Source organism: Leptonotus elevatus, chromosome 8 (genome assembly GCF_054856555.1).
Source record: "Leptonotus elevatus isolate MCC_2025b chromosome 8, RoL_Lele_1.0, whole genome shotgun sequence".
NCBI lineage: Eukaryota > Metazoa > Chordata > Actinopteri > Syngnathiformes > Syngnathidae > Leptonotus > Leptonotus elevatus.
The window spans coordinates 1,535,662-1,559,942 of record NC_141246.1 but is presented as its reverse complement, the minus strand read 5'-3'; the positions used below and the strand labels follow the sequence as shown (position 1 = coordinate 1,559,942).

Here is a 24,281-nt window from a genome sequence, read left to right as displayed (position 1 = left end):
TTTAAAGTTTGTTTTAATTATTATGAAAAGACCTCAAAGTGCAATTTATTGGAATATTGAAAAATAATTCAAGCTGTCAAACGTACTTGTAAGCCGGCAGCCAGACAGTCGTTGGTCATGCTAACAGCTAGCCGCTAGCCGCTTACGTCGGAGATTTCTGCCATATTGTACAATGACGACGTAATTAATTAGCGTTTTTTTAGTGTCCTAAATTAGCCAAAGTATGCAGATAAATGCTTGTTCGGGGTCAGGATATGCGTCCATCCGCATAGTTGCAAAATAGGCGCTCTTGTCTGTTTTTGTGAGCAGTGATATTTTTTATTTTTTTACATTCTAGAAACAGTTGGGTCAAAAGTAACCCAATTATGGAGAAAAAATGGAGTGATCCACTTTATGGGTCAATTTGACCCAACTTTTAAAAAATGGGGTCATTTTGTATAAAACAACCCAACTTTCTGGGTTGTTTTTTACAAAATGATGATTTTTCAAAGTTGGGTCAAATTGACCCAAGTAGAGGATCGGCCCATTTTTTAAAATACAAATGGCAAATGACTTTTTTTCGTAAATGTTCTTTGGTTTTTGGCTTCAAAACCGGGAAAAAAAAAACGAGATCAATGCAGGACGCTGAAGAAGTTATGAGTTTGTCTTCCGTTTCAAAAGCTAACTTAGACAAATGCACGATCTGGATAAAGCCATGTTGCTGTCCGCATAGTTATTGGGCTAAAAATCTTGAGTCTGTTCATGTGTGCGGTGGAAGTGATTTATTTGTCTGTTTGTGTCATGGATCTTTGTTTTTCTACATGGCGGTCTGAATACTTATAAGGGTGGAGTCTTGTGTGTTTACTGGAAATTGTTTCACAATCACAAAAGTACCCAGATCAATGCTGGGATAAAGCTAAGCCTCTGTCCGCATAGCCACTAGGTAACGAATCTCGAATGTCTTTTTTTTGTTGTTGTGCAGTTTAGAGGGGGTGGCGGTCAAAAATCGGCCATCATTTCTGCACAGGAGGCTCAAGCTCAGGCCATCCTGCAGCAAACCAAGGTAAACCAACGCCTCACCTCCAATGCATCCAACCGGATTGACCTCTGTAAATTGCATCTTGCTTCTTTTTGTAGTTGTCAATGAAGGGTCCTCCTGGTCCACTTGGCCTTAGAGGACGACCTGGTCCACTTGTGAGTTTTTACTCGCCAACACACACGCACACGTACATACTATATTAACTCATTTGCTCCCCAAAAAACCTATAAAATGTTCTATTTTAAATATTACCATGCTCCCAAAGACGTATTTATACGTTTTTTTAATGCTAGAGCATACAGAAAGCTTTGATGCAGCCTCTGACCTATAGAGGCAATGGTAGTTATTACAAAAAAAACGGCCAGCAGGTGGCAGCAGAGTATAAGAGATCAACCAGGGTCATGTTGCAACAAGTTCAAACGTTTTCAACAGATTTGTGAATAATGATGAAACTTAGCCATATTCTAATGCTAATTGCTGCAAAACGGAAACAGATACAAATATTTAAAAAAAAATCCTGGTGACAGAAGAAACTTTAATCTTTCTTTTGGTAGGTTCCATGTTTTTATAGCAATAGCAATAGAACAGAATATTCTGTGGGCTTTGCAAAATCAGTCAAAATCCAGTAAAACAGACGGGAGCGAAGGGGGTTGCTTCAGTGAAAATAGCTGAGTTAAATGATTTTATTTTTATTTTTTGTCTTCAGGGCGTACCAGGTCCATCCGGCCTGAAGGGCAGCAATGGAGAACTGGGACCACCTGTAAGTATAAGATGGTTGTCACGGTAACACACACTCCTTTCGCCCTAACACAGTCCCCCCCACTCAGGGTTCATTCGGAGCCCCTGGAATCCCAGGCCAGAATGGACGCCCCGGGAAAAGGGTGCGACTTTTTTTTAATCGCAAGTTTATACGCGTTGATGCATGCAGTCTAACGTTTGTTTGGATGTTTGTCAGGGACGAGCCGGGGCAGATGGCGGGCGAGGCGACATCGGAGAGGCGGGGGTAAAGGTGAGTCGTGAACCCGACCGCTCGGCACATTGAAAATGTCATCCTAAAACTGTTTGTGCCCGTAGGGGGACAGAGGCTTCGACGGCCTACCTGGTCTGCCAGGAGACATGGGACATAAAGTAAGTACCACAAACGAAAGGAAAGGAAAAAAGGAAATTTGGTGAACATCTCTGTCTTTGCAGGACAAATAAAAAAAAGTCTCAAGGTCCCATGCTCCAAATTGAAATTGTCGTTTATGGCAAATTCCAGGGTTTGAAAGTTGGAAGAAGAAAAAAATCTGCCCCTGACACTAATTTCACTGACCAACACCAATTTGGGTGGACATGTCTATGATGACCGGACGCACAAAAAAGTCTCAATATTGAACAGGAAGTCAGCCATTTTGGTCTTAAGCAGCCATTTCTTTGAAATTTTGAAATTGAAAGTTGGTTAAAACAAAATAAATGAATAAATCCCAATCTGACCCTGACACCAGTCTCGCAGATGGACAGCAAATTGAGGGGTCGTGTCAATATTAACAGGATAAAGCAAAACGTCTCATGCTCTAAATTGAAACGAAAGTCTACATTTTTCAACTTTTTGTTTTTCCAGCAGCGCAGCAAATTCTAGGGTTTGAAAGTTCAGAAAATTCAAAATCATCACCTGAGACCAGTTTCGCTGATCAACAGGAAATTGGGTGGACATGTACGCACAAAAAAAGTCTCAAGGACTCATGCCCAGAATAGAACATGACGTCGGCCATTTTGGTTCATAGTAGTTCTTTTGGGTGAATTTACTCCAAACCCTGAAAAGTTTTTTTTGGGGGGGGGGGGGGGGGAATAGCCCTGAATACCAGTTTCGTACAATTGGGTGGACATGTCTATCATTAAAGACACGCAGAAATGTCTCAAGGACCCATGATCACAATTCAACTAGAAGTCAACCATTTTGGTTCAGAGCAGCCATTTTGGCCAAATTCCAGGTTTTGTACTTTGAAAATCTGATCCCAACCCCTGACAGAGGATTTGGATATTGTGATACGGCCATTCGCATAGTCAGTTCAATCCAGGAAATAAAGCCAACGTCATGCTGCTAACATGAGGCCTCGTGAGATGCTAGCCAAAACAGCAGCACCCACCAAAGCACATGAGCAGTCCCTCAGGCAAATAAAAGCATGGGGTCTTATTGTAAAGGATTTTTGAAATGCATGCTGGAACTCGCTGCCGTTTTTTTTGTATTTCTTCAGGGTGACAGGGGGAAACCGGGCCCCACGGGTCCTGCCGGAGAGCCAGGAGAAAAGGTCGACTATTTAACATTGATGGGAGTCATTGTGCATGTCACGTTTCTTGTTGTTTTTGACACTGTTGTCGTTGTCACACGCAGGGTTCTGAAGGCCCGCCTGGACCAAGAGGTCAACCGGGAGATGCGGTGAGTGTCCACATGGACTAAATGACCTTTTTTTGTTTTCCTCACACTTTCCATACACCAATTTAAACTCGCACAGTGTTGGAAAGTTGTCACAGTTCTTTACTTTTTTGGAAGCCTTAACAAGTGTAAAAATGTTGTGCGCTAGGGTTCCAGAGGTATGAATGGCCCTCGAGGTCGTTCGGGACCCGCAGGACAGTCGGTGAGTGTGAACTTTTCCAAAACACACACACACGCACGCACGTTTGTTTTACTATCTTTGTAGGGCCATCTCATTGACATCATGCATTTCCTAGCCCCTCCCCTTAACCCCAACCAGCAAAAATGATTGCCTACCCTAACCTCAACCATAACCCAATTCAAACCTAAACTCTAAAACCAAGTCTTGACCCTCAAAAAGAGGTCTAAACTTGTGGGGCCCAGCAAAATGGCCCCACAACTCTGTGAAATCCCGACATGTTGGCCCCACTATGTCACAAAAACAAGACCACACACACACACACACACTCCCTTTTAAATACCTGTCTCATTTCTTCTCGCAGGGCATTCGGGGAGTCGATGGCGTTCAAGGTTCAAAGGGTAACATCGTGAGTCTTTCAAATCGTGTTTTTAGCCTGATCCGGTTGCCCCGATGTCACGGTTTGTTTATGTGTGTGCGTGCGTTTTTGTTTGTGCGCTCGTGTTTAAGGGGGCCCCGGGAGACATCGGCGCACCAGGACAGCAAGGCAACCCTGGAATTCAGGTACAAGCACACTTAAAAAAAAAAAATAAGAGCACAATCACCTTGAAAAGTCAGATGGTTACAAAAAAAAAGAATCTTCCGTGGCTCCCTCAGGGCTTTCCTGGTCCTCAGGGATTAGTCGGCCTGCCCGGAGAGAAGGTAAAAAAAACCAGGAAAAGAGGCGAGGATTTTAGCACTCTTGTGGGTCGGAGGAATTTCAGCTGTTCTTTTCTTTCGTTTTGTCTGACAGGGTCCGCAAGGGAAGAAAGGGATGCAGGGTTTACCTGGAAACGACGGCCCTCCCGTAAGCTTAACACCTTCGCCATCAAGTCGTGGCATGTAAAGAGCTTGACACGGCGGCATCGTAAAATCCTCCCGACTTGACTGAGCCATTCTTTTTTTTTTTTTTTGTATAAGCAAATTTGCCGACGTAGCGCTTGATGGAAGTTCTAACTTTCTCCTACTGTGACAAGCGCTAGCATCACACATTAGCATGCCATGTTAGCGATATTAGCGTGTGTTCTCGCTTAACAGGGTCATCCCGGACGAGAAGGCGCACCAGGTGAAAAAGGTTTGCCGGTAAGACGGGCACATTCGTTTCAATTGTCGTCATCCGTGCTTGTAAAATGTTATGTTGAAAAATAAAAGGTGTCATTTTTGGTCGCAGGGTCCCGTGGGAGTGCAGGGGCCTGTCGGGTATCCTGGACAACGAGGAGTCAAGGTCGGGGGTCATCGCGTCGATGCAGTTATAGCGAGAAAACAAAATGAGAATACTTTTTGGTGAATCTACTCGTGACAGACTTGTCTACCAAATTTGAGGTTGCTCAAAGAAACTGACTTCAGGAGCGGAATTTTTGCAGGATTTTTTTTTCTCCAAAAATTGTACAAAACTAGCCTAAAAGAGTTAATTTGCACTAAAATTACAGACTTCCTGTGCGTTTTCAGGCATGACTTCCTGAGACTTTTTTTTTTTTATACATGATAGACATGTCTACCAAATTTGAGGTTGCTCAAAGAAACTGACTTCAGGGGCTGAATTTTTTTTTTCTCCAAGAATTGGCCAAAACTAGCCTAAAAGAGTTAATTCGCACTAAAATTACAGACTTCCTGTGCGTTTTCAGGCATGACTTCCTGATACTTTTTTTTTTCAATACATGATAGACATGTCTACCAAATTTGAGGTTGCTCAAAGAAACTGACTTCAGGGGCTGAATTTTTTCAGGAGTTTTTTTTCTTTAAGAATCGTCCAAAACTAGCCTAAAAGAGTTAATTCGCACTAAAATTACAGACTTCCTGTGCGTTTTCAGGCATGACTTCCTGAGACTTTTTTTTTTTAATACATGATAGACATGTCTACCAAATTTGAGGTTGCTCAAAGAAACTGACTTCAGGGGCTGAATTTTTTCAGGAGTTTTTTTTCTTTAAGAATTGTCCAAAACTAGCCTAAAAGAGTTAATTTGCACTAAAATTACAGACTTCCTGTGCATTTTCAGGCATGACTTCCTGAGACTTTTTTTTTTTATACATGATAGACATGTCTGCCAAATTTGAGGTTGCTCAAAGAAACTGACTTCAGGGGCTGAATTTTTTTCAGGAGTTTTTTTTTTCTCCAAGAATTGTCCAAAACTAGCCTAAAAGAGTTAATTCGCACTAAAATGACAGACTTCCTGTGCGTTTTCAGGCATGACTTCCTGAGACTTTTTTTTTTTAATACATGATAGACATGTCTACCAAATTTGAGGTTGCTCAAAGAAACTGACTTCAGGGGCTGAATTTTTTCAGGAGTTTTTTTTCTTTAAGAATTGTCCAAAACTAGCCTAAAAGAGTTAATTTGCACTAAAATTACAGACTTCCTGTGCATTTTCAGGCATGACTTCCTGAGACTTTTTTTTTTTATACATGATAGACATGTCTGCCAAATTTGAGGTTGCTCAAAGAAACTGACTTCAGGGGCTGAATTTTTTCAGGAGTTTTTTTTCTTTAAGAATCGTCCAAAACTAGCCTAAAAGAGTTAATTCGCACTAAAATTACAGATTTCCTGTGCGTTTTCAGGCATGACTTCCTGAGACTTTTTTTTTTAATACATGATAGACATGTCTACCAAATTTGAGGTTGCTCAAAGAAACTGACTTCAGGGGCTGAATTTTTTCAGGATTTTTTTTTTCTCCAAGAATTGTACAAAACTAGCCTAAAAGAGTTAATTCGCACTAAAATGACAGACTTCCTGTGCGTTTTCAGGCATGACTTCCTGAGACTTTTTTTTTTTTATACATGATAGACATGTCTACCAAATTTGAGGTTGCTCAAAGAAACTGACTTCAGGGGCGGAATTTTTTCAGGATTTTTTTTTTTCTCCAAGAATTGTACAAAACTAGCCTAAAAGAGTTAATTCGCACTAAAATGACAGACTTCCTGTGCGTTTTCAGGCATGACTTCCTGAGACTTTTTTTTTAAATACATGATAGACATGTCTACCAAATTTGAGGTTGCTCAAAGAAACTGACTTCAGGGGCTGAATTTTTTCAGGAGTTTTTTTTCTTTAAGAATTGTCCAAAACTAGCCTAAAAGAGTTAATTCGCACTAAAATTACAGATTTCCTGTGCGTTTTCAGGCATGACTTCCTGAGACTTTTTTTTTTATACATGGTAGACATGTTTACCAAATTTTGAAATTAGTAAAGGAAAGTTTGAAGGAAATTGTTAAGATAACATGTCAGGCTTCATGTGTGTTTTTGGGGCCTACTGTTTTTGTCAGTCTACCTAGGAAAGACATTTTTACCAAATTTCTTGTAAATATATAAAACTGGCTTTGAGGACTGAATTTTTTTAGAATAAGTTTGTCTTTGTAGGAAATTGCCAAAACGAACCTAAAATGGCCACTTCAAACCACCTTGGTATCTTCAGAGTTTTTCGTGGGTCCACTCTGGATAGACAAGCATAGGTACCAAATTTTAGGTTTGCGAAAGGTAACTGACTTTGGGGACTGATTTTTTTGTTGTGTTGTAAATGAAATGGAGAAAATGAGCCTTTCAAAAAAATGAGTCTAATGCAGCCACTTGTGTGTTGACCAGGGTGCGGATGGCGTCCGAGGACTGAAGGGCAGCAAAGGCGAGAAGGTCATCTCCATCGACAGCGTCTTCATTGTATCTTCAAATGTCAACTTCCTCGCTGACCTCCTTCGTCCCCCACTTCAGGGCGAGGACGGCTTCCCCGGAGCCAAGGGTGAGATGGGCGGCAAAGGCGACGGAGGCGACAACGGTGCTCCGGGAGGACGCGGGGAAGACGGGCCCGAGGGACTCAAAGGGCAACTGGGGCCTCTGGGAGAAACGGGACCCGCGGGGACATCTGGAGAAAAGGTATGGAGTACAATGCTAAAAAAAAGTATGGCTGGTAATTCATCGGTTGTACCGCAGATTACGCAATAGCTTTTTTAGGGATTTCCAAAACAATGTGAAAATGAATTGAAATCTATTCTTCTGTTCCAGCCAGACCCCGCCTCTTAAAGACACATTTCGAACACACAGATATTATAATGCGTAAATATTTTTTCCGATATACTTTATGCTTGTATTTTATGTCCAAATACATTTACAGTGTGTTTAAAATGTGTCTTTTTTTATCATTTGAATGCTGCAGATGGGTATAGAAAGTATCAATGTAATGCGAGTCTTTAGGTCAAGACTTGTTTTTGTTGGGGGGGGGGGGGGGGTTAACATTGTTACTTTTGTAACCCCGCTTGCATATTCAGTTTGCTGTTCTCATATTCACCTATTTGTGTTTTTTGTGCTCTTTCTGAAACGCCACAAAATGGCACTAAAGCCCTAAATAATAGGAAAGTAGTAAAATTTGCAATTGGCTACTCACAAATGTATATGCTTGTGGATTTTTGGGGTGAACTTTCGTCATTAACTATTCACTATTAACTATTTTCCTATGAGACTTTAGTCGTCCTACTTTTTCTATTAGACTGCTTTGGTGCAATCGTGTGACTTCTTGATGCCAAGGAAGTATGTTGAAGCGATACAGCGCAACTGAAAGACATTTTTTTATATGCCGGGGAGGGGCTAAATTTAGCCTGGGTTGTAAGTGGACGAAGTTACGAGAGAGCGTCCCGATTTTTTGTGAAGAAAGTCAAATATTTTATTTAAAGGCCATATTGCAAAAAGAAACAACAACAGCAGCAGCCAAAAGGAATATTGGACAACTTTTTTGCTGTTTTTCAGGGAAAATTAGGAGTACCCGGTTTGCCAGGGTATCCCGGACGACTTGGACCAAAGGTCATTTCATTCATAATCCACCTACATACAGTAAAGACATTTAAATTGAATCAGGCGTCTTGTCACAGGGCTCTGATGGCTTTCCTGGAGTATTAGGAGGTCCCGGAGAAAAGGGCAAAAAAGTGAGTGTTTAAAAAAAAAAAAAAAAAAACATAAAACAAAGAAAAGCTTTTGGCCTATGTCAGTATTTTTACTTGATCCAAAAACCTTTCGCTCCATGTACGCAGGGTCCTCCTGGACAACCGGGAAGCGCAGGACAGAGAGGGCCAAATGTAAGTGCAGCACCGACTAGCATTGACACTTTATTAGGTACACCTCAACAATCAATATACTAAATAAGTCAACTAATAAAATGTATAAATTCATTAAAAATCGAATATTGCTTGAACAAAATCAAATCAAGTAATAATTCCTGACACGTCCCTTCAGGGTGCACGGGGAGGTAGAGGACCCAGAGGGCCCACGGGCAAACCTGGAGAAAAGGTCAGCTGACTCGCCTCACGTGGAGGGTCACTAGAGGTCGCTGGGATCCACACGTGACTTGCTGCATTCTTCTTTTTTTTTTATTTCTTTTTTTTTAAATCAGGGAGCCTCCGGGCACGACGGCTCCCCCGGATCAAGTGGCGAGAGGGTGAGAGACAGCATAAATACACGAGGTGAGAAAACAGGCTGCATGCTATCCACTCATGGAGCGATTTGCATTTTGAAAAGGGACCACAAGGACCTCAAGGAAGGAGTGGAGAGCCTGGACCCAAAGGAGCATCTGTGAGTTCCCCACTCATGCTGACTTTTTTATTGTATTTTTTTTTTTAAATGACATATTTTGATATACAGAAAATCCTTTAATGTGATTCATGTTGTCCCCCTCCCCCCGCAATCTGACTCACTTGTGTAGGGCACAGGCGGGAAAGACGGTCTTCCGGGACACCCGGGTCAACGAGGAGAAGCGGTAAGTGACAAACCAACTCATCTTCTTTGTGGAATTTGGAGGAAGCGCGGATATTCTTTTCCTGACCATTTTGTTTTTAACTGCAGGGATTCCAAGGGAAGACGGGACCCCCGGGACCCTCTGGTGTGGTGGGGCCACAGGTGGGGCCACAAGCCAAAAGTCCCGTCTGTAGCAAACCTGGAAAGTTTAAAGAAAAAGTCACCTCTGGCAACTGTTTCAGAGATCAACTTGAAATTGACATCTTTCATGACAGGGCACACAAAATAAGTCTCAAGTACCCGTGGCTGAAATTGAACAGGAAGTCGGCCATTTTGGTCAGCTTCTAGGGCTTTGAAGCTGATGTGCTGTTGATTTTAGTTTGGCTTTTTTTGGCAAACGTCATCTAAACTTGTATAAAAAAATAATAATCAATAGAGAGAGTGGGGTAAGTAGTGCCAATTTTTACTTAAATATAATATATAATAATAAAATACAACTCATCATTATAAAGTCCATCCATCCATCCATCCATTTTCTGTACCGCTCGTCCTCACAAGGGTCGCGGGGGTTGCTGGAGCCTATCCCAGCTGGCTTCGGGCAGTAGGCGGGGTACACCCTGAACTGGTTGCCAGCCAATCTCATTATAAAGTAAAAAAAAAAAAAAAAAGAGCAATGATGATGACATTTCCGAATGAACAATACTGAGCTCTTATAAAAAATAAATAAATAAATAAATAAATAAATAAAGTAAATAATCATATTTTAGGGGAAATGCCATTGGCACAACTTAACCCTGGTCCTTTGGCACAAATGACCCCAAGCCCACCATTTTGGAAAAATATGCATCCCCCAGCTGTTTTGAGCCAGCATCATGCTAACCATAATATAGACTCGTGATGTATCTTTCTAAAGCACGAAAACATGTGTGACCTGTTATCAAAGTTGCCTATAATTGTTCAAACACAACACATCAAAAGACATTAATCATAGAAATGTTACTTTGGAGGGCAAAAAAAATGTTTTGGGAATTTATATGTGCTTATCTCTCAAGCCACGTGTCTCCCTTTTTTTTACCGGATGAGCGAAATGGATGTCTCTTCAAAAATACGTGGTCACATGACCAACTTCTTCTATGGTTTTCTAAATTACAGGGGCTGAGCTACTTGCCCCTTGGCACAAATGACCCCACTCTCCCCTTAATGATTTTTATTTTTAAAGACCAACTTTATTCAATAATAAAACAAAATCAGCAATGAACATAAAAGATCAGCTTTAACAATTAGTGTTAGAATTATTATTATTATTATTATTATTATAACTTAAGGGTGTGGCGTAAAAGTTACATCATTTTGGATTTTTGTGAGCTGTGATGGTTCCTCTTTTATTGAGCCAGTCGTCCTTTTGTGTGCGTTTCAGGGAAAGTCAGGCGAGCCCGGCCCAACAGGGGACCGAGGTCACCCGGGTTCACCGGGTGTGCCCGGTGAGCACGGTTTACCTGGCTCGGCCGGGAAGGAAGGCGGAAAGGTGGGTCCCGGAATTCACTCTCACCCGTCGCGATCGTCAACACGGAGTCATCTTCTGTTGGTTTGCTTGGTCCTCAGGGCGATCCTGGATTACCCGGAACTATGGGGAAGAACGGACCCCCGGGTTTGAAGGGGTTCAGGGGGAGCAGAGGTGCTTCTGGCGCTATGGTAACACAAACGACTCACGTTACTGAATAGTCGATACGATTTCAAATACAGTGACCATAAGTTTCGTGTTCTTAGGGGCCTCAAGGTCTGAAAGGAAGCGCGGGACCCTCTGGTGCACCCGGCGCCAACGTAAGTTACCGCATAAATGGGCGGGGGGCAAAGCATGGTTTACGGGGTCACTCACTGGTCACTCCGTTCTTCACTTCAGCCCGCCGTGCTTTGATATTATCAAGAGTTAGCTCATATTTGTAGGGTATGTGTTTGTTTGTTTTAATTGGATAAATAAAATGAAGTAATTTCTCTCATTAATTAATTGGTGTATTGATTAATAATAAATAATGAAATAGTCATGTTTTTTTAATTACAATATTACGTCCACAGCAGTTTTTAATTTGTTATCAAATAATTGGTTTATACATTTATTGTAATTCATAAAGTAAAACTGTAAAAAAAAAATCAGTTAAGTATCAATAACAGAAATTTAAAAAATTTGTTAGTTTTATTTTATAAATAAATAAATCATAAAATAGCAACTTAATTGATTGAATTGAATTGCAAACACTTTTCACATGCATTTAACAATTTTATTTTAAATATTGTATTTGTTCTTAAATAGTCAAGTGTATTGTGAATAGTACAATAAAAAGTAAAATAAACAATTATATATTTACATTTTAAAAAATTTATGTGGATTAATTTACATAATAAAATAAAAAATAATGTAAAATCAACAGTATTACATCTACATTTAAAAGCATTAAGACATTAAATAAGTAATTATAATTATATATTATTATAATTAGAATTTACACAAAAAAAGCTATATTACACACATACATGGTTTTTAACGTTTTGTTTTATGTCACATGATCTGGCCGTTATTACAAATCAAATCATTTTTTAAAAAAGCGATTCAATTGAACCTGAACAGCATTTGTTCCTGTTCGTGTAGGGGCCGTCCGCCGAGAGAGGCCCCCCCGGGTCGGCCGGTGCCATTGGACAGCCGGGACGGGCTGGACCCATTGGAGGACCAGGACCAATGGGAGAGAAGGGAGAACCTGTAAGATTTAGATTTGCAATTAATACCTTAAAAAAAAATCTTTACTGTTGTGCTTACTTGGGCCTGACTAATAGAAAAAAATTTTTTAGGCCAATGCTGATTCTGATATTTGGAAGAATAAAATTCCGATAACCAATTAGTTGGGCTATTCATTTAAAGAATAGAATTATCTTTTTTGGACTCTCGGTGCTTACAATTATGTTATGAATTTCAGGTAGAACATTTGATTGTTCACGATACTTTTTCCCTTTGCATTTGTTTAACTTGACATCAGTGAGAGAAAAAAATTCAATTTATTAAAAAAAAAAAAAAAGAAGTTTATATCCATATTGAATATCCATATTTTTTGCTTATTTTGTAATGATTTAAAGTAAAAAAAAAAAAAATGTTGGCAAGAATTAGATGATTTGAAAAGGCGCTTATTCTGGCCAATTGTGCATGTTTGTCCTAGGGTGAGAAAGGTCCAATTGGACCAGCAGGTCAGGATGGAGAACAGGGACCAGTGGGCATGCTCGGAGCGACAGGCCCTCCAGGACCCGCAGGAGATGATGGAGACAAGGTAATCAAAACCAGGGCTGCGGTGGGACGTTTAACACCCGACTCACCTGTCCCGTCCCACCCTGTCACGCCAAAAGAAAGTCGCTATACAAAAACAATTTTGTACATCACACCAGATGCTTCCACTTCACTGGATTTTGTGTAAATGGCATAGGTGAATAAATTCCTATTCTAAGGTAGTCTTTAAATCTCTGGGACGAGCAAAAGTTGATGGTTGTACTTCTCTTAAGGTTCTGGTATCTCCAAAAAGCGGGAAATGAGGCCCCATGTTGGAACAATCTAAGCCTCGATATCACAGAATTACTGTCCCACTATCATCCATCCATTATCAGATAGTATGTAGTTTTTTTATTAACTCATTTGCTCCAAAAAACGCATAAATACGTTCTATTTTGTATATTACCATGCTCCCAACGACATATTTATATATTTATTTGTTTTGTTGTTGTTTTTTTGCAAGAGCATACAGAAGGCTTTGATGAACAGTTGAAGCAATGGTAGTTTTTTTTTTTTATGGCCAGCAAGTGGCAGCAGAGTATAAGAGATCAACCAGGGCCATGTTGCAAAAAGCCCTTCCCCCCACTGTTTTAAACAGATTTGTGAATAATGATGAAACTTAAGATATATTCCAATGCTAATTGCTGCAAAACAGAGACAGATACACTTCTTTTTCCTGATGAAAAAATAGTCTAATCAATCCCCGTGTTTTTATAGCGATAGAACACAATATTCTGTGGGCCTTGCAAAATCAGTCAAAATCCAGTAAAGCAGCCGGCCGGGAGCGAAGGGGGTTGCTTCAGTGAAAATGGCTGCGAGGGAATGAGTTAAATGACAACAACATGACGTTAGAAGAAAATGTAAGGCGTTAAATGGTAATAACAAGTTTTGTATCTGCAGGGCGAGCAAGGAGGACCAGGCCAGAAAGGAAGTAAAGGCGACAAAGGCGAAGCTGTGAGTCTCCAACGACACACTCAACATGGCCGCCATAAACATATAACACCTTGGATCATGTCTCCGCAGGGACCTGCAGGACCCACTGGTACTCAGGGGCCCCTCGGACAACCGGGACTTCCTGTGAGTCGGCTCGTGTCGATGTTGCACCGGGTCAAAGCAAAAACCAGAGGATTTGGGATGAAAGGCCAACAATTGTGACGCTGCCCGTTGGACAACTTCCTGTGTGTTCTCCAGGGTCAAGACGGGGAGGTAGGGCCCCGGGGCCAGCAGGGAATGTACGGACCCAAAGGAGACGAGGGACTTCGTGGCTTCAAGGGTTTGAGAGGACCAATAGGATTACAGGTGAGTCACGCACGGCCAATCGGGACGCGTGTAGCGGACGATGCTTCGATGTTTCTCATTTCAAGGGCATGCCGGGCCTTCCTGGTGAAAAAGGCGAGAGCGGACATGCTGGGCTGATGGTGAGCTGGCAGCCATTTTCTTTCTCCATCACACGTACCCGTACATTTCTCTCTCTCATTCATTTGGAGGTCTGCTTTTTAGGGTCCACCTGGGCAACAAGGGCCCGCGGGTTCTCAAGGACCAATCGGAGGACTGGTACGGAACGTCCTACGTACGTTTCAATACATTTCAATGGATTGGGTTCCGATGAGTTTTGTGTTTTATGCAGGGACCCACGGGTCGGCAGGGTATGGTTGGACAGCCCGGTGTGGTCGGAGAAAAGGTCATGATTACACTTGCTTTAGGTCACTTCCCATTCAGTGGTCTACATTCCAACCCTCGCTTCTTTTTACGATATCCCTTCATTCGTCTCTCACCTAGGGCGAGGACGGCGAATCAGGTGATCCCGGCCCAGTGGGTTTTGCGGGGAAAATGGCGAGTTTGAGTTCGATTCGTATCTCATACTTTGTCAGAACCGGCCCTTTTACGTCCGTCTTCTTTGGTACCTTAGGGTGAGACGGGTGACCACGGGGAAAAAGGAGATACTGGTCTATCGGGAGCAGCTGGTCCACCGGGTTCCCGAGGCACCCAAGGGGAGGACGGGGCCAAGGGCAATGCGGTGAGTCGCCATCGAACCCCCTCAAAAACCATTCGGGAAATATATTCAACAGCAAAACATGTTATAATAGGACTGCTCTGGTCTCAGGGTCCGATTGGTGTCACTGGGGACCTGGGACAGCAAGGGGAGGCTGGACCCAACGTGAGTGGACCCGCCCCTTTTCTACATCCGAGCCACTCATGAACACCATCCTCACAATCACTGATTTCCATGCGGATACATTTAAATGCTGTCATCACTGAAAGATGTTTGATGTCCTGTCAGGGCGTTGACGGCCTTCCCGGGTCTAAAGGAGACACCGGAGAGCCTGGAAAATCTGTGCGTGCAAATCCTACGTGTTAAATCTATTTAAAAAAAATTGTATGACTGATAGTATAACCTGTTTTCTTCATTCATTCTCTGTTTCCCAGGGACCACCAGGAGCAGCGGGAGAACCAGGACCACTAGGTCCTCCTGGCCGAAGGGTGGGTTAAAATTTTTCAACCTTGAATCTAAGCTGACATTAAAAATGAAACACTCCAGATTTAATTAGGGAGACACTTGGATGATAAGGTAGATCCTCTTGGGCCTGGTCTCGATGATGTCTAAAGTCTGAAATCCCCCAAGTTTTGGTCTTGACTTGGTCCTAACTCCTCAAATAAATATTATTTACTTTGTCTTAACGCTCCAAAGTCTTGGTCTTGACTTTTGATGAACTGGCCAAAGTCTTGGTCTTGACTTTTGATGAACTGGCCAAAGTCTTGGTCTTGACTTTTGATGAACTGGCCAAAGTCTTGGTCTTGACTTTTGATGAACTGGCCAAAGTCTTGGTCTTGACTTTTGATGAACTGGCCAAAGTCTTGGTCTTGACTTTTGATGAACTGGCCAAAGTCTTGGTCTTGACTCTTTTCCTTTCTTCTTAAAGTCTTGGTCATGACTTTGCCTTGACTCGCACCTCAAACACATATTCTTGACTTGGTCTTGACGTCCCAAAGTCGAGGTCATGACTTTGCTCCAACTCTGCAAAATTTTGTTTGACTTATGAAGTCTTGGTCTTGACCTGGCCTTAACTCCTAAAAAAGTCTTGCCTCAGTGAAATCTTCGCATTTCTATAATGTCCCTCTTCAGGGCCACTTGGGCAAAGCTGGGAAAGACGGAAAAGAAGGCCTTAAAGGAGCCAAGGTAGGCACCAAAAAGCGGTTCTTCAATCACAACTTGGGAAAAGTTCACATCTTTTTAACAGTTTGTCACTTTGTGCTCATGTCAGGGTGCTCCTGGAATTGAGGGTCCCGTTGGAAAAATAGGGCCGGTGGGCCGTCAAGGCCAATCCGGAAAGGCCGGTCCACAAGGTCTCAGAGGGATTCCTGGTCCTGCTGTAAGTCACCCGATCAAGAAATACATTTGTGCAATTGTTAAATTTGTCAATCGTTTCTTTTTTTTTTTTTGTCAGGGAGAACAAGGCCTATCTGGACCAACTGGCCAGACGGGACCACCTGGTCCGATGGTAAGATTGTTTCGATCACACTTCTTTTCTACATCGTTCCATTTACCACCACCATATCTTTCAGGGTCCACCAGGATTAATCGGACTAAAAGGAGACCATGGAAAAATCGGAGACAAGGTGAGTTGAAGATTGACGGCGCACATCGACAAAACGGTCCACGTGAACTCAATCCGACGTGTGCCACAGGGTCATGGAGGCCTCATAGGTTTGATCGGACCCCCGGGGGACATCGGAGAGAAGGGGGACCGAGGGCTGCCAGGAAATCAGGGACTGCTGGGTACAAAAGGAGATGAGGTACTGAAAACACGAACCTGATTGGCAACTTCACTTGCAGGTCTTGGTCTTGCCTGTCAAGATGAATCAAGACCAAAACTGCGAATGTCATCATTTTTAAAACTGTTCCCCAGAATAAGAATTGGTTCACGTGTGTTGGTTTTGACTTGGTCTTGACTCCTCAAAGTTTAGTCTTTACTCGTCTCAATTTCTCAAATTAGTCGCGACTCGGTCTAAACTTCTCAATGTTATGATCACATGGTCTTCAGTCTTGGTCTTGAAAGGTACCCAATGGTGATTGACTGCTGTTTGGTTTTTTTGTTTAATCTCAGGGCCCCGTTGGCTCTCCGGGTCCTCACGGCCCCCCTGGCCCCACGGGTCTCTCTGTGAGTACAATTCTTCAGATTTAAGTATGCATCGTAAGGTCGAGTTGTGGATCAGCCGTCCGTTTGTCTGTCCTTTGCAGGGAACTCTCGGTATAAAGGGTTCGAAAGGAAATCCGGTAAGGGTCTTTTGCTAACTTGACAGTGTCTTAAACACCTGCACTAAACGAATGAGTTTTGCGAACCTAGGGTTCGATTGGACCCCGAGGAGACACTGGACCCGCAGGACCTCCAGGACCCCCCGTGAGTACTGTAAAATATTATTTAAAAAAACAAAACAAATATTTCCTCAATTAACACTTTGAGAATTGAAACCCTCAGGGACACCCGGCGGTCACACCGCTGCCGGATCGAGGGAGGCCGAGGCGAACTCACGTCCTGGACGGTGCGGTTTTGGAAGGCGAGGACGAGATCGCGGGTGGCAGTGAGGAGGAGGACGACGAGGAGTGGATTCAGGGGGACCAGGGGGACCGGGCCGAGTCGGACGCTCGCACCAACGGCAAGAATGACGGTCAAGGCATGGAGGAGGTGTTCGCCTCGCTGTCCTCCATGAAGGTGGAGGTGGAGGGCCTGCGCACCCCCCAGGGGACGTACCACAGCCCCGCCCGCTCCTGCAAGGAGCTCTGGCTACTCAGTCCAGAACTTCCCAACGGTACTTCTACATTCTGTGTCATCTGTTCATCAAAATGAAGTCTGCAATTTTGGGCTGTTATTTATTTCCGGACTCCCGATTTGGGACTTTTCCATAAAACATATGAAAGACCTGACCAGACAAAATAGAGTCAAAAGAAGGTGAATAAATGACTTCCTTGATTGATATCGCAGTAAAGTACGACTTGCTTGAAACTTGGAAGTTTTCACGCCCGATTGACACTGACTGCGGAACGGACGCGGTGCGTTTTCCGTGCGGCCGCCGCAAGGAAAAGAAAGCATTCGAGTCTGCGTGTCAATTCGCACCAGCTGCATTTGCGGTGCGAATGCAGCTGCGGAATGGATGCGGCGCTGCGGAAGGTTTTTCGCAAGCCATTCGATTTGATCCGGACGGACGGCGCATGCGGATTTTCATGAAGCTGAAGAAATTACACGAGCCCGGGACAGGAAGTCGAGCGTCGGCATCGTGATAGATATATTTGGTATATTTCAAAATAAAACCGTTTGCGAACTCGTTTTTGTTTCTGTGTGGGAAGCGAGCTAACTACATAGTATGACATGAGTTTAAGACAAAAAACAAGCTCATCATAAATTAAACATGACGTAGGTGAACGGTATGAGATTTTTTCTAATAGGTTTTCTTGTGAGCTAACAAATACACGCACGCACGCACGCACGCACGCACATACACATACTCACCCACACACACACACACAAAAAAAAAAATAATAATAAAAAATAAAAATAATAAAATAAAAGAGCAATGATGATGACATTTCCGAATGAACAATACTGAGCTCTTATAAAAAAAATAAAAATAATAAATTAAAAAAAATAAAAATTAAACATGACAAAATAACATTATTTTAACACAAAACGACGTACTTCGCCATGGTAGAAATAATGTCCAAAAACATATCGATGTGACAGCAGGCTATTGTTTACCAACAGGACTCGATATACACGGGTTGTTAAACACTTGAACTCAACTCAACTCCACCGTGAACCCCCGCGATCTTGTGATCTGGCGGCTGCAGATTTCCGGTGCGAATTGCAGTCCGTGCGGACGCCGTGCGGAAAACGCACCGCGTCGGTTCCGCAGTCAAGAGTGAATTGGGTCTTAGGCTTACTTCCAACTTCCCGCCTCTGCAGCACTCGACACATTGGCAGGGTCTGCAAGTATCTTGTCTGACTCAAAAGTAGTCTACGTAGTAGTTCAGTGCTTTTAAGTGAACCGTATCGAAACTCCTCCAGGTGAGTACTGGATCGACCCCAACCAGGGCTGCCACCGAGACTCCTTCAAGGTGTTTTGCAACTTCACCGCTCAGGGTGAGACGTGTCTCGACCCGGACAAGAAATTTCAGTCGGTGAGTTTGACCTCTGCATCTCAAGGAACTTAACTCATTCACTCGCAGCCATTTTCACAGACGCACGCAACCCCCTTTGCTCCCGGCTGTTTTTACTGGATTTTTACTGATTTGGCAAGGCCCACAGAATATTGTGTTATATTGCTATAAAAACATTGAACCAACCAAAAGAAAGAGCAGAGTCTCTTCTTTCATCAGGAAAAAAAGTGTATATATATATATATATATATATATACACACTTTTTAATGCCTATAATTTTTTTGCTATATATATATATATATATATTATTTATACGTTTTTTCTAAAAAAAAAAATTTTTTTAATGCTATGCTATATATATATATATAAAAAAAATTAATGCTATGCTATATATATATATATATATATATATATATATATATATATATAGCATAGCATTAAATCGTTTTTTTTTTTTTTTTTAGAAAAAACGTATAAATATGTCTTTGGGAGCATGGTAATATTTGAAATAGAACGTATTTATATGTTTTTTGGGAGCAAATGAGTTCATGGCTTCTAAAGTCTGAGGTACTAAATGGACTTTGTGTTTACCATCAGGTGAAGCTGGCCGGGTGGAAAGGGGAGAAGCCCGGCACCTGGTACAGTAAATTCCGGAAAGGAAAAAAGGTACACGGTGATGTTTATAATGTATTGAACACACTTGTGAAAACTTGAGGCCAAGTTGAATCACATCAGCCCTCCATTCTGTATGTGAAACTTTCACAAAGACCAGCAGAATATGTTTTTTTTAAATGTTTATAAACTGGTCACGGAGTGTACACGTGAATTTGAGGATTCCGCCGTCCCTGCCGATTCCGCCTGAAAATGTGCTCTTCCCTTCTTCGCCCCCCCCCCCCCCCCCAGTTCTCATACACCGGCGTGGACGGCGTTCCGGTGGCCGTGGTGCAGATGAACTTCCTCAAGCTGCTGAGCGTGACGGTCAGGCAGACGTTCACGTACCACTGCCTCAACTCCGCCGCCTGGCTGAACGGCGAAGTCGGCGGCTACCGGTCGGCGCTGCGTTTCCGCGGCGGCGACGGCGAGGAGCTGACGCACGAGAATGCGCACTACATCCGCGCCCTTTACGACGGCTGTCAGGTGAGCGGGGAAACGCGCTGACGCTCCTTCCTCTCCTTCCTCTTCTTCCTCTCCTTCCTCTTCTTCCTCTCCTTCCTCTTCCTCCTCTTTGCCCACAGCCAATCATCTCTTTCCATATCTCCCTCTCCTTCGCATCTCGGCCTCCTCTTTGACCTCCGACATCCCGATTTGTCCACTGTCGCTCTTCTGCACATGCCCAAACCGTAGTGGGGTTTCCATCCACCCATTTTTTATTTGCATTTTTAAGAAATGCAAAAATAAAACTGCAAACTCTAGAAATTTGAAAAAGGGCTCAAAATTCGCAAAAAAAGTTTTTGCGCTTGAAGTGTATCGGAAAAAAAGGAAAATGCAAATTTTGGCTATGGAAACACGGGTTATGTCATTTGACCAATTCTTGGTTTCTTAGCCGATAAAACGCATCCGAATACGCACGATCGGGCGACGTGGGCCTCGTAGCACGTCCTAGAATTTTTATTGGAGCGTTTATGGTTGACGCAGATTCGCGGGAGTTATGAAAAAAAATGCCGCAATTGACAACGGCGCGGGAGGAATTCCAATCAGTGTAACGACAGTGACATGTTTTTATGAAATATGTTTGTAGACAATGAGGATGTTGAAAATGTTGACGGCTTTGTAACGGCGAATAATTAGCACTCGATCCACCGAGGTTATTACGACTGCGCTCCAGTTATGAAGGTAAATATATTTGGAGTTCTGTACCGGCAGATGCGACATTTGTTTGTTGATTTAAAAAAAAATTATATTGAAGGTTTATAGTAATAAACTTTTTGGAATGATGTTTCTATCTGCTTCAGCAGCTGAGATATGAATTATTTTTTAATATTGTTGAATTGCCAGGAAAAGTTCAGCTTCTCAAAAGTCACCCTTAGCTTTTAGAGGCATGTTTTGCCGGGCGCTTCAGGCCTTAACGGGTTAAAGAAGCGAATATTTATGCAATTTTAGATGGAAAACAGCAAAAAAACAAAAACCGCTACGGTTGATCAAGAATGACAAAAGCAAACTCATACGACGTCGTTGCACGGCGCAGTCGCTTCCTGGGCTTCTTCTTCTTTGAAATTCCTGGTGGATCACATCTCTCATGGTGTATAGCGCCACCTACAGCGGCGGAGTCCCCTCTCAATATTCGCAAAAGAAGAACATTTTCATTTTGCGCAATTTCAGTAAATGAGCTGAAAAATTACGAAACAATTGGATGGAAACGTGACTCGTATCAGAAGCTTTATTTCCAAACTTTCCAAACTGTGCTGTCCTTGTGAAGATCTCATTCCTGCCCCCCCCCCCAAAAAACAAACCTTGCTTGATGGCGCTTCTTCCGTCCCAGACGCGCTCGGGGCAGGAGAGGACGGTGTTGGAAATGGACGCCCCCCAGTCGTCGGCGCTGCCCGTCGTCGACGTGGCGGTGAGCGACTTCGGCAACGCAGGCCAGAAGTTCGGCTTCCAGGTCGGGCCCGTCTGCTTTGGCGGTTAAACCTTCCGGACGACGCGGATGGGACGGAACCAAAAGAAAAAAAAAAAGAGCAAAACTGACTGACTCTTTCAACGTGCAGGGAAAAGAAAAACAAACTACTTCCAAGACTCCGAGCGGGCGCCTCGTCGTATTTATACTTTATTGCTTACTGATAAGGCAGCACGGCGGTCTCGTGGTTAACACGCCAATCGGAGCTCCACCCTTCCTGTTTTGGGTTTTCTCCGGCTTCGTCCCGCATTCCAAAAACGCATGTTAAGTTTATTGAAGACGCTAAAATTGTCCATGAGTGGGAATGGTTGCTTGTCTTGAGCGCCCTGCGATTGGCCGGCGACCGATCCGGGGTGTGCCCTGCCTCTCACCCAAAGTCAGCTGGGATAGGCTGCAGCTCGCGCGCCACTCCAATAAGGACAAACACAAAAAAAAGATGGATGCTAACGGATTGTGGCCTTCACATGCTGCTGCAAAAAAAACGTGAATGGCCGTATTTCGCCCAAATTCACCCGCCAAAAACCTCATTGCTGTTGTTTATTAGCTTTAAGCCACGTTGTTATGCTCATGTGTGTTGTTGTGATGTCATCACGGTGCTATTGTCTACATAAGGAAATTGGGGAAGTGTTTTTTTTTTTTCTAATTTTTTTTATTATTGTTTTTTTTTTTTTTTTTTTTTTAGAAGTTGTCATTGTTTGTACTGGGAAGTGTCTTAATAATAAAAAAAAACGAAGTACATAATGTACATTTAAATATTCAATATCCTCCCTCATTTGTCCCCAACCACAAAAAACAGCACCTTTTCAAAAACGGCTGTAAAAAAAACTATAAAATTGACATCAATAGTCATTTCCAGGACTATTTGCTTTTTTTTTTTTTTTGTATTTTTAGATTCCGAGATCACTCCGTGTTTGTTTGGCAGTATCACTGATTTTTATAGGTATATATTACATGTTTTTTTTATGTTCGAAAACTGCATGCTTTCAATGGGGCACTCTCTGGTGGGCAAACCTAAAAACTATCCATTCATTATCTAAATACTACAGATTAAAAAATATTTATTTTATTATGCCTTACATGGCTTAATGATTGGCAATACTATCCATATAATTTTTGCAATTTAAAAAAAGAAAAAGAAAATGTGTGACATGTTGCTGCATGCTTTAAATGAGTGTGGCACCCTCTGGTGGATACGCAAAAAACGACTGTGAAAAAATTCAAAAGGTTTATTTCTCTTAATGATAGGCATCAACATTGATGTAACATCAGTAAAGACAGTAAAAATTGCATCATGTTGCTGCATGCTTTCAATTTGTATTTAAATCCCTCCGGTGGACACATAGAAAAACTATGTAGTCCAAAAATGATGACTGTATTATTTTTATTATTGCTTTTTTAGCAGCATCACATCACTTTGAACGGGCAAGAGTCGCACCATCTGGCGGACATAGATCTACGTTAAGCAGTCAAAATGAAAATCTTAAGCCCTGAGATGGGAAGCAGCACTTTTGTATTAATCTTAAAAACTCTTTCAATAACATAACACACAAATATCGCTGCATGCTTTGAATGGTGCTTGTAGAGGACATAAAATGTCAAAATGATGCCCTGAGATGGCTCAATGAGGAGAAGAAACATTTTCAAAGTTGTTTAGCAGTTACAGAAAACTAAATAAATACTGCATGCTTTTGAATGTAATTTAACATTTTGTGATGTCTTGGTCGACTGTTATTTTGCTTCCGAATGTCCTGACGTTTTCCCCCAGTGCGATGCCGCCGGGAATGGAAGAGGGTTTTTGTTTTTTGTTTTTTCTCGTTGAACAAATGTTTGAACGGAATTTAACTTCAGCAACGAATCCCCATGAGGATTACGTAACATCGGCCCGTCTTATTGCGCAGACTTTCATCCGGCTGTATTTGGAGCAAGACAATACATCAATCCGAGCCTGATTTGGGTCACTTCACAGACACGCACGGTCTCCTTCGTTCGCATTTTTTGTGCTTTATTTCTATTGAGGACGGAAGAAAATGTGAGGGGGAAAATATTTGTATTCAGGCAGGTTTGAGTTCAAAATAGAAAGTTGAAGAAAAAAAGGTAATGAACAGGAAATTTGTTTGTAATCCTAACCTTTGACCTGTGAGTACCAACCACTGCACTTTGTGTCCTAGCGTTGTAGTTTCAAAACCTGTACGGAGGGATGATAGACCGGATGTGGCGCTCAAGCCATTACATTAAAAAAAATCAAATAAAATTCACCCTCAATCGAAGCGGCTTCTTTCACTTACTCCAAACAGTGTATTGATCATCATGACTTCAGTGTGTAGACTTTTTGTGACATTTATGTGTCGTATTGTGATGTCACAGTTTGTCGTATTTATAAAATCTCCCTGCCAACACGGAGTCTCAGCAAAAAAAACATGATGAGCTTGTTTGGAGAAAATTTCGGAGCCTGGAAGCACCATCAAAAGCCGTAAGGTAAGAAGAGCTGCAGCGTTGCCCCAGATCAGGGTTAGCAGCATTAGCTTGTGATAACGTTTAGCCAATGTGGAGGCCGTTTAGCCGTGTCATGCCGCCGTTGCACTCATCGACAAATGTAATTCCGTGACCTCGTGATGAAATGTAATTGTGTATATATATATATATTGTATACTGTATATTGAATCTCTCTAATTCACAGATTAGCATAACGGTGTTAGCTCTTAATAATTAGCATAGCAATAGCCACGGTAGAATAGAACAGGAAATGGTAATTTGTTTTGCTACGTCGCAGTAGTGACGTTCACAACTGCATATGTGTGTGCGCGCGTTGTTATTAACAATTTGACGGCTATTTTACAAACTTGCCGAGTT

The 24,281-nt window shown here is 42.3% G+C and overlaps 1 protein-coding gene across 3 annotated transcripts in view; it reads left to right on the top strand.

The window, feature by feature from the left end:
• The window catches only part of LOC147169165 (uncharacterized), a 48,638-nt gene extending 26,358 nt beyond the window's left edge, over positions 1–22,280 (top strand). For all 3 annotated transcript variants that reach the window (XM_086082023.1, XM_086082025.1, XM_086082024.1), the window contains 54 exons: positions 962–1,042; positions 1,117–1,173; positions 1,725–1,778; positions 1,846–1,899; positions 1,974–2,027; positions 2,093–2,146; positions 3,253–3,306; positions 3,390–3,434; positions 3,580–3,633; positions 3,974–4,018; positions 4,120–4,173; positions 4,267–4,311; positions 4,403–4,456; positions 4,687–4,731; positions 4,820–4,873; positions 7,223–7,267; positions 7,346–7,507; positions 8,375–8,428; positions 8,497–8,550; positions 8,656–8,700; positions 8,858–8,911; positions 9,015–9,059; positions 9,140–9,193; positions 9,324–9,377; positions 9,464–9,517; positions 10,773–10,880; positions 10,958–11,047; positions 11,123–11,176; positions 12,000–12,107; positions 12,559–12,666; positions 13,563–13,616; positions 13,686–13,739; positions 13,854–13,961; positions 14,027–14,080; positions 14,163–14,216; positions 14,290–14,343; positions 14,442–14,495; positions 14,572–14,679; positions 14,767–14,820; positions 14,944–14,997; positions 15,090–15,143; positions 15,787–15,840; positions 15,926–16,033; positions 16,109–16,162; positions 16,227–16,280; positions 16,350–16,457; positions 16,769–16,822; positions 16,903–16,938; positions 17,009–17,062; positions 17,141–17,471; positions 18,725–18,837; positions 19,415–19,483; positions 19,721–19,954; positions 21,297–22,280. In XM_086082023.1, the coding sequence (XP_085938149.1) occupies positions 962–1,042; positions 1,117–1,173; positions 1,725–1,778; positions 1,846–1,899; positions 1,974–2,027; positions 2,093–2,146; positions 3,253–3,306; positions 3,390–3,434; positions 3,580–3,633; positions 3,974–4,018; positions 4,120–4,173; positions 4,267–4,311; positions 4,403–4,456; positions 4,687–4,731; positions 4,820–4,873; positions 7,223–7,267; positions 7,346–7,507; positions 8,375–8,428; positions 8,497–8,550; positions 8,656–8,700; positions 8,858–8,911; positions 9,015–9,059; positions 9,140–9,193; positions 9,324–9,377; positions 9,464–9,517; positions 10,773–10,880; positions 10,958–11,047; positions 11,123–11,176; positions 12,000–12,107; positions 12,559–12,666; positions 13,563–13,616; positions 13,686–13,739; positions 13,854–13,961; positions 14,027–14,080; positions 14,163–14,216; positions 14,290–14,343; positions 14,442–14,495; positions 14,572–14,679; positions 14,767–14,820; positions 14,944–14,997; positions 15,090–15,143; positions 15,787–15,840; positions 15,926–16,033; positions 16,109–16,162; positions 16,227–16,280; positions 16,350–16,457; positions 16,769–16,822; positions 16,903–16,938; positions 17,009–17,062; positions 17,141–17,471; positions 18,725–18,837; positions 19,415–19,483; positions 19,721–19,954; positions 21,297–21,443 (4,011 nt within the window). In that variant the 3' untranslated portion in view covers positions 21,444–22,280. The remainder of the gene's footprint in view (positions 1–961; positions 1,043–1,116; positions 1,174–1,724; positions 1,779–1,845; positions 1,900–1,973; positions 2,028–2,092; positions 2,147–3,252; positions 3,307–3,389; positions 3,435–3,579; positions 3,634–3,973; positions 4,019–4,119; positions 4,174–4,266; positions 4,312–4,402; positions 4,457–4,686; positions 4,732–4,819; positions 4,874–7,222; positions 7,268–7,345; positions 7,508–8,374; positions 8,429–8,496; positions 8,551–8,655; positions 8,701–8,857; positions 8,912–9,014; positions 9,060–9,139; positions 9,194–9,323; positions 9,378–9,463; positions 9,518–10,772; positions 10,881–10,957; positions 11,048–11,122; positions 11,177–11,999; positions 12,108–12,558; positions 12,667–13,562; positions 13,617–13,685; positions 13,740–13,853; positions 13,962–14,026; positions 14,081–14,162; positions 14,217–14,289; positions 14,344–14,441; positions 14,496–14,571; positions 14,680–14,766; positions 14,821–14,943; positions 14,998–15,089; positions 15,144–15,786; positions 15,841–15,925; positions 16,034–16,108; positions 16,163–16,226; positions 16,281–16,349; positions 16,458–16,768; positions 16,823–16,902; positions 16,939–17,008; positions 17,063–17,140; positions 17,472–18,724; positions 18,838–19,414; positions 19,484–19,720; positions 19,955–21,296) is intronic.
• Positions 22,281–24,281: the final 2,001 nt, after the last annotated feature.